The sequence below is a fragment of the Thalassophryne amazonica genome, chromosome 10, assembly GCF_902500255.1.
Source record: "Thalassophryne amazonica chromosome 10, fThaAma1.1, whole genome shotgun sequence".
Lineage (NCBI taxonomy): Eukaryota > Metazoa > Chordata > Actinopteri > Batrachoidiformes > Batrachoididae > Thalassophryne > Thalassophryne amazonica.
In genome coordinates, this window is record NC_047112.1 from 24,215,618 (window position 1) to 24,232,596 (window position 16,979).

Here is a 16,979-nt window from a genome sequence, read left to right on the forward strand (position 1 = left end):
TGGCCAATTTTCTTAAATCCTCCAAACCATGACTATCCAGGGTTGGGACCAGGAAGCAGAGTTATAGTCTTACACACCTCTCTGCAGCTTCTCTCCCCCTGCCATCCCCTCATTACCCCATCCCCGTAGAGACGGTGCCTGCTCCCAGACTACCAATAACCAGCAAAAATCTATTTAAGCATAAAAATTCAAAAAGAAAAAATAATATAGCATCTTCAACTGCACCACAGACTAAGACAGTTAAATGTGGTCTATTAAACATTAGGTCTCTCTCTTCTAAGTCCCTGTTGGTAAATGATATAATTGATCAACATATTGATTTATTCTGCCTTACAGAAACCTGGTTACAGCAGGATGAATATGTTAGTTTAAATGAGTCAACACCCCCGAGTCACACTAACTGTCAGAATGCTCGTAGCACGGGCCGGGGCGGAGGATTAGCAGCAATCTTCCATTCCAGCTTATTAATGAATCAAAAACCCAGACAGAGCTTTAATTCATTTGAAAGCTTGACTCTTAGTCTTGTCCATCCAAATTGGAAGTCCCAAAAACAAGTTTTATTTGTTATTATCTATCGTCCACCTGGTCGTTACTGTGAGTTTCTCTGTGAATTTTCAGACCTTTTGTCTGACTTAGTGCTTAGCTCAGATAAGATAATTATAGTGGGCGATTTTAACATCCACACAGATGCTGAGAATGACAGCCTCAACACTGCATTTAATCTATTATTAGACTCTATTGGCTTTGCTCAAAAAGTAAATGAGTCCACCCACCACTTTAATCAATCAATCAATTTTTTTATATAGCGCCAAATCACAACAAACAGTTGCCCCAAGGCGCTTTATATTGTAAGGCAAGGCCATACAATCATATCTTAGATCTTGTTCTGACTTATGGTATGGAAATAGAAGACTTAACAGTATTCCCTGAAAACTCCCTTCTGTCTGATCATTTCTTAATAACATTTACATTTACTCTGATGGACTACCCAGCAGTGGGGAATAAGTTTCATTACACTAGGTCTTTCAGAAAGCGCTGTAACTAGGTTTAAGGATATGATTCCTTCTTTATGTTCTCTAATGCCATATACCAACACAGTGCAGAGTAGCTACCTAAACTCTGTAAGTGAGATAGAGTATCTCGTCAATAGTTTTACATCCTCATTGAAGACAACTTTGGATGCTGTAGCTCCTCTAAAAAAGAGAGCTTTAAATCAGAAGTGCCTGACTCCATGGTATAACTCACAAACTCGTAGCTTAAGGCAGATAACCCGTAAGTTGGAGAGGAAATGGCGTCTCACTAATTTAGAAGATCTTCACTTAGCCTGGAAAAAGAGTCTGTTGCTCTATAAAAAAGCCCTCCGTAAAGCTAGGACATCTTTCTACTCATCATTAATTGAAGAAAATAAGAACAACCCCAGGTTTCTTTTCAGCACTGTAGCCAGGCTGACAAAGAGTCAGAGCTCTATTGAGCTGAGTATTCCATTAACTTTAACTAGTAATGACTTCATGACTTTCTTTGCTAACAAAATTTTAACTATTAGAGAAAAAATTACTCATAACCATCCCAAAGACGTATCGTTATCTTTGGCTGCTTTCAGTGATGCCGGTATTTGGTTAGACTCTTTCTCTCCGATTGTTCTGTCTGAGTTATTTTCGTTAGTTACTTCATCCAAACCATCAACATGTTTATTAGACCCCATTCCTACCAGGCTGCTCAAGCCCTACCATTATTTAATGCTTCGATCTTAAATATGATCAATCTATCTTTGTTAGTTGGCTATGTACCACAGGCTTTTAAGGTGGCAGTAATTAAACCATTACTTAAAAAGCCATCACTTGACCCAGCTATCTTAGCTAATTATAGGCCAATCTCCAACCTTCCTTTTCTCTCAAAAATTCTTGAAAGGGTAGTTGTAAAACAGCTAACTGATCATCTGCAGAGGAATGGTCTATTTGAAGAGTTTCAGTCAGGTTTTAGAATTCATCATAGTACAGAAACAGCATTAGTGAAGGTTACAAATGATCTTCTTATGGCCTCGGACAGTGGACTCATCTCTGTGCTTGTTCTGTTAGACCTCAGTGCTGCTTTTGATACTGTTGACCATAAAATGTTATTACAGAGATTAGAGCATGCCATAGGTATTAAAGGCACTGCGCTGCGGTGGTTTGAATCATATTTGTCTAATAGATTACAATTTGTTCATGTAAATGGGGAATCTTCTTCACAGACTAAAGGTAATTATGGAGTTCCACAAGGTTCTGTGCTAGGACCAATTTTATTCACTTTATACATGCTTCCCTTAGGCAGTATTATTAGACGGTATTGCTTAAATTTTCATTGTTACGCAGATGATACCCAGCTTTATCTATCCATGAAGCCAGAGGACACACACCAATTAGCTAAACTGCAGGATTGTCTTACAGACATAAAGACATGGATGACCTCTAATTTCCTGCTTTTAAACTCAGATAAAACTGAAATTATTATACTTGGCCCCACAAATCTTAGAAACATGGTGTCTAACCAGATCCTTACTCTGGATGGCATTACCCTGACCTCTAGTAATACTGTGAGAAATCTTGGAGTCATTTTTGATCAGGATATGTCATTCAAAGCGCATATTAAACAAATATGTAGGACTGCTTTTTTGCATTTACGCAATATCTCTAAAATCAGAAAGGTCTTGTCTCAGAGTGATGCTGAAAAACTAATTCATGCATTTATTTCCTCTAGGCTGGACTATTGTAATTCATTATTATCAGGTTGTCCTAAAAGTTCCCTAAAAAGCCTTCAGTTAATTCAAAATGCTGCAGCTAGAGTACTGACGGGGACTAGAAGGAGAGAGCATATCTCACCCATATTGGCCTCTCTTCATTGGCTTCCTGTTAATTCTAGAATAGAATTTAAAATTCTTCTTCTTACTTATAAGGTTTTGAATAATCAGGTCCCATCTTATCTTAGGGACCTCGTAGTACCATATCACCCCAATAGAGCGCTTCGCTCTCAGACTGCAGGCTTACTTGTAGTTCCTAGGGTTTGTAAGAGTAGAATGGGAGGCAGAGCCTTCAGCTTTCAGGCTCCTCTCCTGTGGAACCAGCTCCCAATTCAGATCAGGGAGACAGACACCCTCTCTACTTTTAAGATTAAGCTTAAAACTTTCCTTTTTGCTAAAGCTTATAGTTAGGGCTGGATCAGGTGACCCTGAACCATCCCTTAGATATGCTGCTATAGACGTAGACTGCTGGGGGGTTCCCATGATGCACTGTTTCTTTCTCTTTTTGCTCTGTATGCACCACTCTGCATTTAATCATTAGTGATCGATCTCTGCTCCCCTCCACAGCATGTCTTTTCCTGGTTCTCTCCCTCAGCCCCAACCAGTCCCAGCAGAAGACTGCCCCTCCCTGAGCCTGGTTCTGCTGGAGGTTTCTTCCTGTTAAAAGGGAGTTTTTCCTTCCCACTGTAGCCAAGTGCTTGCTCACAGGGGGTCGTTTTGACCGTTGGGGTTTTACATAATTATTGTATGGCCTTGCCTTACAATATAAAGCGCCTTGGGGCAGCTGTTTGTTGTGATTTGGCGCTATATAAAAAAATTGATTGATTGATTGATGGCGGGAGGTTCTGGTCCGGATGGACCGTAGCCTCCTGCCCGAGGGGAGTGGTTTGAATAGACCGTGTGCAGGGTGAGAAGAGTCACCTGTGATCCGACCTGCTCGGCCCAGAGTCCTGGAGACGTGCAGGTCGTGGAGAGATGGAAGGCTACAGCCGATCACCTTCTCAGCAGAGGCCACAATGCGCTGCAGTCTGTGTCTGTCCCTGGCTGTGGCCCCGGCGTACCACACCGTGATGGAGAAGCAGAGGATGGACTCGATGATGGCCGTTTAGAACTGCACCATCAGCTGGACAGGCAGCTTGGCCTTCTTCAGCTGCCGCAGGAAGTACATCCTCTGCTGGGCCTTCTTGATGAGGGAGCTGATGGTTGACTCCCACTTGAGGTCCTGGGTGATGGTGGTGCCGAGGAAGTGGTGACAGACCACAGTGGTGATGGGGCTGTTGGTGAGGGTGAGGGAGGGCGGGGGGGCTGTGGCTTTCCTGAAGTCCACGATCATCTCCACTGTTTTCTGGGCGTTGAGCTCCAAGTTGTTGCTGCTGCACCAGGTCACCAGCCAGTCCACCTCCCTCCTGTAGGCAGACTCATCCCCATCTGAAATGAGTCCGATGAGGGTGGTGTCGTCCGCAAACTTGATGAGCTTTACAGAGTCGTGGCTGGAGGTGCAGCAGTTAGTGTAGAGGGAGAAGAGCAGAGGGGAAAGGACACAGCCCTGTGGAGATCCTGTGCTGAGAGCCCGAGTGTTCGAGACATTTTTTCCCAGCCTCACACGCTGACTCCGGTCCATCAGGAAGTCTGTGATCCACCTGCAGGTGGAGTTGGGCACGTGGAGCAGAGAAAGCTTGTCCTGGAGCAAAGCTGGAAGGATGGTGTTGAATGCAGAGCTGAAGTCCACAAACAGGATCCTAGCGTAGGTTCCTGGGGAGTCCAGGTGCTGCAGGATGGAGTGCAGGGCCAGGTTTATGGCGTCATCTACAGACCTGTTGGCTCTCTAGGCAAACTGCAGGGGGTCCAGGAGGGGGTCGGTGATGGACTTCAGGTGGGATAAAACCAGGCGTTCGAAGGTCTTCATGACTACAAACGTGAGAGCCACAGGCCTGTAGTCATTAAGTCCAGTGACGCGTGGTTTCTTGGGGACTGGAACTATGATTGAGGACTTGAAACAGACTGGAACATGGCATGACTCCAGGGAGGTGTTGAAGATCCCCGTGAAGACTGGGGCCAGCTCATCAGCGCAGTGTCTCAGGGTGGCAGGAGAGACACAGTCTGGGCCCGGGGCCTTACGTGGATTCAGCCTTTTGAAATGTCTCCTCACGTCCTCCTCTTGGACCGAGAGGGCAACAAGGGGAGTGGGGAGGGCAGCAGTGAGAGGATGGAGGACCAGAGTGTTTGAATATCCAGTTGTGTGGGGGGTGGGGAGGTGTGAGTCCTTGTCTTCAAAGCGTGAATAGAAGACGTTCAGGTCGTTGGCCAGCTTGAGGTCGTCAATAGAACGAGGTGCTTTGGGCTTGTAGTTGGTGATCTCTTTCAACCCCCTCACACAGAGGCAGAGTCGTTGGCAGAGAACCTTTGCTGCAGACATGAACTGTACATGGATTTAGCCTTTGCCACCTCCTTGCTAAATCTGTACTTTGCACCTCTATAGCTGTCTCTGTCTCCTTCTCTGAAAGCCACCTCTTTCTGCTGACGGAGCTGCTGGAGTTTAGGTGTGAACCAGGGCTTGTCATTGTTATATCTCACCCTGGTACGCTGTGGGATGATGCTGTCTTCACAGAAATTAATATATGATGTCACAGTGTCCGTGTAGTCATCTAGACTGTCTGTTGAAGCCTCAAACATATCCCAATCCGTGGTGGCCAAGCACGCGCGTAGCTCCTCCACAGCTTCATTATTATGGCAGTGTTACCACTGGCGTGGTGTAAATCTGTAGCTGTTTGATCCTCAGCTCCTGAGCGGGGTCCTGATTTCTGGAGAATTCTTCAGGATGATCCACACAGAAAACAGACTAATGTCACACTGCTGTTTGAGGTAGAACATAAACACATTCAGAATAACTGTAAAGACTTCTGAGTAAACACATCTGAAGTGACTTGAGCTGTGTTGTTGTTCTTCCCGAAGCCGGTCCAAGTAGCAGGACTTCCCTACTGTGTGGACGGATTTATCGTTCAGCATCAAGATGTGAATGGCATCGTGTCAAGGCAGCAGCTGGACCTCATGTCCTCCTACAAATTTGAGTGGAGCCAGGAGGTCCACACCGTGACTGTGGAGGCCTACAATAGTCTGGGGAGCTCCACGAACAACATCAACATGACACTGGAGAGAGAGCCCAAACGTGAGTCAGCTAGCACACTAAGGACAAGAAGATGGAGAAGAAGTGGGTGTAAGGTGCAACTAGGTTTTGGGAAGGGACGCCAACTGGTAAAGAAATAAACTAAAGTTAGTGGCACGTGAAATCACTAAAGACCTTTGCTTCATTAATACAGCCCAAATCCCAGTGCAATGAGCCTGAATCCAAACCTACATGAAGTAATGGCGTGCTTCCAAGTATTTCTGAGGGTGGTTGCACACATTACTCATTTGTTGCTTTTGATTTCGACCCAGGTGTATTTTCCAACTTTAACTTTTGACCCCTGTAAAAACTGAAACTGACCTTTGTCACCATTCTTGCTGTTTTTACCCAATAATTCCATAGAATTCAGTCATAGTTAGTCTGAACTATACCTTTTTGGAATTGTTATGATCAGACAAATAATGTGGTATATTTCTCAATTTGACTGGAGTATTTTTAAATTCCGACCTCTGTGTAATTCTTCATTGACCCCATAACTACCACCCTGGGATGGCTATCATACATTTTTGTGTAGGCCCATGGTACACTGAGACTGAATTCTAAGTGTCATTTTGTCCCCTTAAGTGTTACTGAAAACCTGTTTGGCCCACGAACTATGACTGGTAGGATGACGTTGAGTACACATAAGCAGGGGTGCACATAACTGGTACTCATGGTGCTTGTGCATGCTAAAATAAATGATGCATAGCAGAAAACATGAGGGAAGCGCTTCATTAGAGGAAAGCAATGACAGATGGTAGGAAGAGTGTTTCCCTCTGCTGTGCATCAATGATGTTTAGCACACACAACCATAATGAGTACCAGTTATGTGGTACCAGTTAATCTGTACCACTTAAGGGAAAAAAACGACACTTAGAATCCAGCCTCAGTGTATCATGGCCTACACAAAAATGTATGATAGCCATCCCAGGGTGGTAGCTGTAGCCAGCTAGGGGTCAATGAAGAATTACACAGAGGTCAAACTTTAAAAATACTCCAGTCATGTTGAAAACTATATCACATTATTTGTCTGATCATAACAATTCCAAAAAGGTATAGTTTGGACTATCTATGATGGAATGTTATGGGGTAAAAACAGCAAAAATGGCGACAAAGGTCAATTTCAGTTTGCACAGGGGTCAAAAGTTAAAGTTGCTCCAATTTCAGCAAAAAAATTATGCAAATTATTGGCTGAAATAAAAGGATCAGTAAATGGAATAGTTTTGACTGTGTTGAATGCTTTGTCTCCAAAGTAAAGGTCAACATCCATTGAATTCTGCCATGTGTCATATGTTACCCTGTAACATGATAACTGAGCATGACACATGGTGCAAACTATTCCTTTTTAGAACCCTATTAACCCAAACAATAATTTGCTTCATTTTTTACTGAAATTGGAGCACCTTTAATATTTGACCCCTGTACAAACTGAAATTGACCTTTGTCACCATTATTGCTGTTTTGACCCCATAACTCCAGATAATTCTGCCATAGATAGTCCAAACTAAGTCTCACCAAGTCTCACCTGCATGAATGATCAAATACTCATATGCCATTGCCTCTGTGATGATATCATAGTGTACGTTGTGTGTCCCCATTATCTGTTCCCATGTTTCCTGCAGGACGCTGTGTACGGTCATTCCACGTTGTGTTCATCAACAGTACCTGTGTGTCTCTTTCATGGAGCCTGCTGGACTGCCCATCTGCACCTCTGTTCATGGTGGTACAGTGGTTTACACAGAGGCACCAGGGTGCTGACCATCTCAAAGGTCAAAGAGGGCAGACATGGGCCAGGTTTCCCTACACGGAACACACTGTGTATCTAAGAGGTACTCACTTCTCTCTCGTCTTTTTTTTTTCTAACTCGGCTGTCTTGCACATTAGCTGCTTCATTCTGGTGTTTCTTTTCACAGAGGATTTCTTTGTCTCTGAGGAGTACAACTTCATCTTGTATCCTGTGTTTGCTGATGGAGAAGGGGAACCAATGTACACCACTGGTATGAACACTATGCAGACTACTGTACGGTGCATCCAGAAAGTATTCACAGCGCTTCACTTTTTCCACATTTTATGTTACAGCCTTATTCCCAAATGGAGTAAATTGATTTTTTTTCTCTCAAAACTCTAATTTTTGCAAAAATCACAAAACCTTTTTCACATTGTCATTATGGGGTATTGTGTGTAGAATTTTAAGAAAAAAATGAAATTCATCCATTTTGGAATAAGTCTGTAACATAACAAAATGTGGAAAAAGGGAAGCACTGTGAATACTTTCCGGGCGATCTGTAGTAACATCAACATCAGCATGTTTCACTATGTGTGTGTATTTTCTCCCTTTGCAGCCCTTAGACGAGATCCTGCAACCTACATGATGCTGATGATGATCATCTCCTTCCTCACCATTGTACTGTTTATCACTCTGGTCGTCTTTCAATCCCAGTAAGAGGTCTTGTTGTGTTACCAAAATATGTTTCCAGAAACTGAAAGTCTTAATGGTAGAATGGTGTTCATTATTGAAGCTGTATAGCTACAAAAGTGGAAGATAATTCACCTCATATCAAAGAGCAGCAATGTGTTTTCTTTCATTAGTTGTTAAAGAGTGTTTGTTTTCCTGTCCATTTCTCCATGAAAATTCTAAGTGTAACTCTTCCAAAACCATTTGCTAAAATTCAATGAAACCTTACACAATGGTAGCACACTATATGAAGATGTGCATGAAGGAATACAATTCCACCCCGATATCTTCAAGGGGAGATACTTGGACCTTTGTATTTAATTAATGCCTCATACACTAAGATACTGACTTCCTTATAGCAACTCCTCCACGTTTATGGATTTCAATTAAACTTTGCAGTCGTTGCACACAAAGTGAAGATGTGCATGAAAGAATTTTTTTTTTTTTTTGTCTGATATATGATAATATGGTCTATTTGAAGAGTTTCAGTCAGGTTTTAGAATTCATCATAGTACAGAAACAGCATTAGTGAAGGTTACAAATGATCTTCTTATGGCCTCAGACAGTGGACTCATCTCTGTGCTTGTTCTGTTAGACCTCAGTGCTGCTTTTGATACTGTTGACCATAAAATTTTATTACAGAGATTAGAGTATGCCATAGGTATTAAAGGCACTGCGCTGCGGTGGTTTGAATCATATTTATCTAATAGATTACAATTTGTTCATGTAAATGGGGAATCTTCTTCACAGACTAAGGTTAATTATGGAGTTCCACAAGGTTCTGTGCTAGGACCAATTTTATTCACTTTATACATGTTTCCCTTAGGCAGTATTATTAGACGGCATTGCTTAAATTTTCTTTGTTACACAGATGATACCCAGCTTTATCTATCCATGAAGCTAGAGGACACACACCAATTAGCTAAACTGCAGGATTGTCTTACAGACATAAAGACATGGATGACCTCTAATTTCCTGCTTTAAACTCCGATAAAACTGAAGTTATTGTACTTGGCCCCACAAATCTTAGAAACATGGTGTCTAACCAGATCCTTACTCTGGATGGCATTACCCTGACCTCTAGTAATACTGTGAGAAATCTTGGAGTCATTTTTGATCAGGATATGTCATTCAAAGCGCATATTAAACAAATATGTAGGACTGCTTTTTTGCATTTGCGCAATATCTCTAAAATTAGAAAGGTCTTGTCTCAGAGTGATGCTGAAAAACTAATTCATGCATTTATTTCCTCTAGGCTGGACTATTGTAATTCATTATTATCAGGTTGTCCTAAAAGTTCCCTGAAAAGCCTTCAGTTAATTCAAAATGCTGCAGCTAGAGTGCTGGCAGGGACTAGAAGGAGAGAGCATATCTCACCCATATTGGCCTCTCTTCATTGGCTTCCTGTTAATTCTAGAATAGAATTTAAAATTCTTCTTCTTACTTATAAGGTTTTCAATAGTCAGGTCCCATCTTATCTTAGGGACCTCATAGTACCATATCACCCCAATAGACCGCTTCGCTCTTAGACTGCAGGCTTACTTGTAGTTCCTAGGGTTTGTAAGAGTAGAATGGGAGGCAGAGCCTTCAGCTTTCAGGCTCCTCTCCTGTGGAACCAGCTCCCAATTCAGATCACTGAGACAGACACCCTACTTTTAAGATTAGGCTTAAAACTTTCCTTTTTGCTAAAGCTTATAGTTAGGGCTGGATCAGGTGACCCTGAACCATCCCTTAGTTATGCTGCTATAGACTTAGACTGCTGGGGGGTTCCCATGATGCACTGAGTGTTTCTTTCTCTTTTTGCTCTGTATGCAACGGTCGTTTTGACCGTTGGGGTTTTTCCGTAATTATTGTATGGCCTTGCCTTACAATATAAGGCGCCTTGGGGCAACTGTTTGTTGTGATTTGGCGCTATATAAATAAATTGATTTGATTTGATATCTTCAAGGGGAGATACTTGGACTTTGGTGTTTAATGAATGCCTCATGCTGTATGATACTGACTTCTTTAGAGCAACTTCTCCTAAACTGCTTCATGGGGTTTCAGTGACACTTCACACAGTGATAACACCATGTGAAGATGTCCATGATGCAAAATAATTCATCTTCAAGGGGAGAAGTGCAACTTCTCCAAAATCATTTGGTGGATTTGAATGAAAATTCATGGTGCACCATATGAAGATGTGCATGCAAAAAAAAAAAAAAGACTGCTTCCACATCTTCAGGAGTAGATAATTGGAATGTTTTTGTTTTTTGAAAATGATTCATTTATCTTTAATCTTTAAATTTATCTATGTACAGTTTTTATCTCCCCGGTATGAAATACGGTTGGGGGGGTTATACAGTGATCAGCATGTCTGTCCGTTTTAGTGTGTTAGCACGATATCTCAGTTGAGCAATTTCATTCATATTTAGCATAAGGGTGTACTTAGGTGATCCCTCGACACTTTGTATTACTGATTTGGGCGGACTGGGGGGCTATGTCATCTCTTGATGAGTCTTGTTTAACCATCTGTGCTGCTTCAGTACATTCAGAGGTTTTGTTTAACCTGATGATAAATGAGATTAATCTCTGCGGTGGATGACGGCAGTCTGAGTTACAGAACAGACACAGACCTATTAAAAATCAGAGGTGTGGAATTTCAGAGCTCACGAGGGAGTAACTGGAGTTGATGAAGGTTCGTGAAATTAAATGAAAGAAATAAAAAGCAGAGGCATGATTAGAGGGATGCTGCCCTCAGTCAATGCACTGTTCCCACCTGCTACAAGACCACCACCATCATCCCCCTCCCCAAGAAGAACCCCCCATCTTGCCTGAATGACTATAGGCCAGTGGCACTCACTCCAATCATTATGAAGTGTTTCGAGAGAGTGGTACTGTCATACATTCAGGGCTGCATACCGGACATCACAGACCCCCTGCAGTACGCTTACAGGCACAACAGGTCAACCTCGGATGCCATTGCCGCCGTCCTGCACGCCTCCCTCTCCCACCTGGAAAATAAAGACCCTTACATCAGAGTACTTTTCATTGACTACAGCTCTGCTTTCAACACGGTCATCCCTCACAAACTCACCTACAAACTGTCTGCCCTTGGACTCCATCCCACCCTCTGTGACTGGCTCCTGGACTTTCTGACTGGCAGACCACAGTCTGTCAAGATTGGGAATAGGACCTCAGCCAGCATCACCACCAACATCGGTACCCCGCAGGGCTGCATCCTCAGCCCTATTCTCTACACCCTCTTCACCTACGACTGTGCCGCCTCTCACCCCGATAACACCATCATAAAGTTTGCTGACGACACTGCTGTGATTGGACGCATCACCGGCGGAGACGAAGCAGCTTACAGGAGGGAGGTGGAAGGCATGGTGACATGGTGTGGAGTCAACAACCTCACCCTGAACACAGATAAAACCAAGGAAATGATGGTGGACATGAGGAGGGAGAGGGAACCTCATCAGCCACTGTCTATCCAAGGCCGCGAGGTGGAGAGAGTGAGCAGCTTTAAATATCTGGGGGTCCACATCAGTAGTGACCTCACTTGGACACTCAACATCACACAGGTGGTAAAGAAGGCTCAGCAGCGGCTGTACTTCCTGAGGAGGCTGAGGAAATTTGGCATGTCACCCAAGATTCTCAGCAACTTCTACAGCTGCATTATTGAGTCCATTCTCACCACCTCGATTACTGCGTGGTATGGCAGCTCAACGGTGAATGACCGCAAACGCCTGCAGAGAGTAGTGAAGACCGCATCAAAGATCACGAGGACGCCACTACCATCTCTGCAGAGCATCTACCATCGGAGAGTCCACAACAGAGCTGCCGCCATCATAAAAGACCATACACATCCCCAACACGGACTGTTCACACTGCTGCCTTCAGGACGGAGATTCAGGAGTGTGAAATGCAAAACCACCCACTTCAAAAACTCTTTCTACCCCACTGCCATCAGACTGCTGAATGCTGCTAAGGACTGAGCAGACCCCCTGGGGTCACTTTACACTGTTACTGCACCTTACTGTTACCTTACTGTTAACTGTTAATACTTGAATCTTGCTATTTGCACATTATTTTCATTTTTCTTTTTTTTAATGCCTATTTTGACTATTATTATAGACATCCGGTGAGAGCAGCACAGAAGAGAATTTCATTGTACAGGGAAATACGTTTCTTACTGTACATATGACAATAAACCTTTTGAACTTTTTGAACTTTTTTGAACTAAATATTTGCTGTCTCTCATTTCCAGGATGAAAAGGTTAGTGTGGAAGGATGTGCCCAACCCCAACAAATGCTCCTGGGCAAAAGGATTAGACCTGAAAAAGGTAAAAATGCAATTTTCACTTTTACACGAGAGATATTGCTGCTGAAAGTGATTTATTTGCATAATAGGAAACAAAGTACACAAATCCATCACACCACACTTTTCTTCAAAGCGTTCTTGTTTTCATCGTGGAGCAGTGCTGGAGAAGGATTAAACATTTCAGATAAGTCAAAGGAGTGGATCATTTCCAGTAAAGCTCAAGAAACTTTGCTTAGAAAAATAACCTTATGAATTCTGAAAATGGCTTTTTGGGGGGAGTCGGGGGAGTAATTTGCAGTATTGTATTGTATATGGGAACATTCCATGGGAATGAATGAGAATTCACTTGAAATTTGGAGTAATTTATACAAACATCATATAAAAACATAAACATTGTGTTTTCTCATAAGCAGACATGCATGCAAACATTTATAATATAAATTTTAAAAAAGTCAAATTTTTGGACTTTATTTCTGAGTAGAACTTTATTCAGTTCTTACAAAAATACAAAATTCTGATGAAATGGAAAAAGAGGTGCGACTTGTATATGGGTTTTTGTTCTTTAATGGTGCATTTACACATAGGCAAGATGCGTTGCAAATGTCATATTTGCGTCATTCTTGGTACATTCCTGACATTCTTAATGTGACTTAATGCATCTGAATAGGTTTCTTAATAGTGCGTGTTGGTGCGTGATATTCATGATTTTCATTGAGCACGTTTTTGGCTGTCAAAAAATCTTCCACAAATGTCACGCACCACCCTCATTTTGCCTCATGTCGCGGAGGTCGCAGCTGAGCGTGTTGATCCGTCTTGATCGTGACAGCGTTCTTCTCTGACATGCGCACAATTAAACCCTGCTGCACCGCATTCAGTTTCATTGCTGCAGCATGCTGAAGAATGACAGTGATGCCAAGTCGGCTAAAAGTCTCGTTCCAGTGCTCCTCAGTGCACTCCTGCAGGTGTTCCACCTGCTCCTGTGTGTGATGTTTGCGAAAATGTGCAAGACGAGAGCCGCGTGGAGCCACACATCTGGCTCTCTTCGTCTCCTCCTCCTGTCTGCACCACTCCATGGCACAGAGCCCAACTAAGCATGCAGTCACAAAGTTCTTCTGCTGTGGATTAATCTGGATTTTGAGGAGCAAACTGGAGCGATCTGAATTGTTCAGCACCTGATGGATGAATATGGGTATGTGTGTGGAGGCGATTCGCCTCATTCACAAGAACTTAACGATGCGCTGTTATGCGCAACAACGTGGAACGTTATTCTTGACCGTGCGTAATGGTTTCTGATAATTCACCAGCAGCACATGCCATTAATTGTAACGCGTGGTAACAGGTTGCATCAGTTCCTGAGGACACCTGACGCCTCTGCCTCAAATCATCACATTTGTCATCAGCGGCCAAGAATGTATACTTCATGGCATTTGTAACTTGCCATCGTTATGTGTAAACACAGCTTAACAGGTGCAAATTATACTCTGGAAAATATGGTAATTCCCATGGAAAGTTTCCAGTTTTGAAATTTCAAAGATTTTGCAACCCTAATTTCAAGCAATATGATAGATGCTTCAGTTGTTATATATCAACCAGTATTTATTTAAATGAAGAGTGTTTGTCTGTGCCTGCACATTTAATCTGCTAACACACTGTGGTTCAGGCATTTGTGGACATTAATGTAAGCAAGGCATATTTCTGCCCTTGGAGATTAGTAAGTGAAAATATGCAGCTTCCTGCTCAAAAGTTTGATGCCACTGAAGCTTCCAGTGTAAAGATCTCTGTTGTGCCTCCTTTCAGGTTGACACCTTTGAGCTCCTGCTTCGACGTGAGGAGGTTCTACCAGCTTGGCCACTGCTGTTGCCCACTGAGAACATCTCTAAAGCCATCATAGTGGAGAAGCCGGACCTCTCGGATCTGACCACACCCGTGGTCCAAACATTTCAACCTTCACCATCACCTGAGCCAAACTCAGGCATCATCCAGATTGACAACACAGACAGCGGAGCACTCCTGGGTGGAGCTACCTTCGTGGAGATCGGTGTGGATGATTTACGTACTCCAAGCCCAAGAATCGACGAGTTACAACCAATCGATCCGCCGCTAGACCACATCCAAGACGGCTCTGATCAGTCTTCAGTCACGTATGCCACTGTGCTATGTAACCTGAAGCAGGATCAGCAGCTCCTTCATCTCCGCGACAAGGACAGCAGCTCCAGTGATGAGGGGAATTTCTCCTCCAACAACTCAGATTTTTCTGGATCTTTTCCCGGTGGCCTGGACAGCTGCCAAGGCGAGGACACCAACAACCCACCACACTCCTGCTCCTCCAATTCAGCGGAGGAATCGTCCAAAACATTGGAACATGGAGATGAAGAGGTGAAGGAAGAGAGGGACTTGTATTATGTTGGAATCTGTGATCCAGAGGAGGATCAGCAGAAGCAAAGGCAGAGAAATGGGAAGGAGAGACAGGATATCAAAAGCGAGCCACGTGAAAATGTGGGTTTGAACAAAGAGCACTTTCCTGCAGAATCAAGTCCGATGGGGCCTGAGGGCTCCATCAATTCTGGCGAGCTGCTGTCGGGCTCAACATGTGGTTTTTCTCCGGTGTACCTTTCTCAGTTCAGGACTGCTCCTACAACTCGCAACTAAACCAGAAGGTGGCGCACACCAACTGTGAAGCCTGCACTGGAATTAAAACACAGCATAAAGATTGTTGTAGGTGATCATGATTCAACAGAGCGGGTTTGGATTTCTGCACAGAAACGGAACTTAAAAAAAAAAAGGAAGATAGTGTTGGCACAACTTTAGGTGGATATGGTGGAAGATGGCTGCCATCTTATGATGGTAAACCTGTGCTTGGTTGCAGTGGCATAAGCTACTTCTTGTACTTAAATAATTATTTTGTACAAACTAAATCATTTCCAGAACATAATTAATATTAGATACTTAAACCTAGGGGTGGGGCTTGATGGGGTTAAGCCCCACCCCTACTCCCTCCACGGACCTGACATTAGAAAATTAACAGCTTCTATCACAATCATTTTTTTCTTCAGTCTCAGATAATATTCATGCACTCAATGTAATAAACATACAGTATAAATGTATGGTTATGTAAACTTGTTACGATTAACAAGAGCGATCCGAGATTTGTGATGTCTGCTACTCCGGATCTGGATCACATCCAAAATTCAGTGGAGTCTTCCATGCCCTAATATCTATCTGTGGTGTAAATTTGGTGAGAATCCGTGATGTAATAGTAGTTGGTAGGTGATGGTCTAGTGGTTAAGCGTTGGACTTGAGAACAGAGGATCCTCTGTTCAAACCCCAGTGCGACCGGAAAATCACTAAGGGCCCTTGGGCAAGGTCCTTAATCTAAAGTTTCTCCTGGTGTGTAGTGAGTACCTTGCATGGCAGCACCCTGACATTGGTATGTGAATGTGTCTATGTGAATGGGTGAATGTGAGGCATAATTGTAAAGCGCTTTGAGCATCTAATGCAGATGGAAAAGTGCTATATAAATGCAGTCCATTTACCATTTAATTTTGGCGTAATCCTTCAAAGCCTTTATAAAGTGAAATCTTGATTCAGAATCTGGATCCGGATCACCGGCTAAATTCAGTGGAGTCTTCCATGGCCTAATATCTATCTGTGGTTAAGATTTTTTCAAAATGCGTGCTGTAGTTTTGACGTAATCCTGCTAACAGGCAGACAGACAAATAAATAAATGCCGATGATTTTATTATGTTCTTGGGGGATGTAATAATGGATTATTTCTTCATCAAACAGCTCTTTTCAGGAATCTGAACCTGGCAAAAATAAACCAGGAGGATGAAACAGAAACAGTGAATAGTCCCACCTAAAGGGCGGCAGTCCCCATCCTGACTTTTGTATTCTGGGTTGTTTTTAATACACATACTAAGGACTTCCATCCTTCTGAAGACAATTTTAAAATATTTTTTCCCCCCCAACTTTGGTTTCTATAATTTATTTTGCTCAGAACGGTGCAATGCAAGGTTTAATTTTATGAATTTTTTATCAAATTTTGAAGCCATTAAAAAAAAAATACAAAACAACTATTCAAGGTATTCTTTTCAAATAAGGCTAATATAATCACCAAGAGAACTGCAGTGAGAATTTCACAAGCAGATATTCCACTGTGTTGCCAACAAGTATCTATAATGTCGTGTGCTGCTGACCATAGAGAGGCGTGAACAAAAAAACTGACTGAAGGCCTTTACTGATTCCAAGAACATTTTCCCAAAGAGGATATCGCGCCAGG

At 42.8% G+C, this 16,979-nt stretch overlaps 1 protein-coding gene across 1 annotated transcript in view; it reads left to right on the forward strand.

The window, feature by feature from the left end:
- lepr (leptin receptor) overlaps positions 1-15,481 on the forward strand; it is a 78,632-nt gene extending 63,151 nt beyond the window's left edge. The window contains exons 15-21 of the mRNA XM_034179565.1: positions 5,556-5,638; positions 5,729-5,942; positions 7,562-7,768; positions 7,853-7,936; positions 8,282-8,378; positions 12,647-12,722; positions 14,498-15,481. Of these exons, the coding sequence (XP_034035456.1) occupies positions 5,556-5,638; positions 5,729-5,942; positions 7,562-7,768; positions 7,853-7,936; positions 8,282-8,378; positions 12,647-12,722; positions 14,498-15,349 (1,613 nt within the window). The 3' untranslated portion in view covers positions 15,350-15,481. The remainder of the gene's footprint in view (positions 1-5,555; positions 5,639-5,728; positions 5,943-7,561; positions 7,769-7,852; positions 7,937-8,281; positions 8,379-12,646; positions 12,723-14,497) is intronic.
- The last annotated feature ends 1,498 nt before the right edge of the window (positions 15,482-16,979 follow it).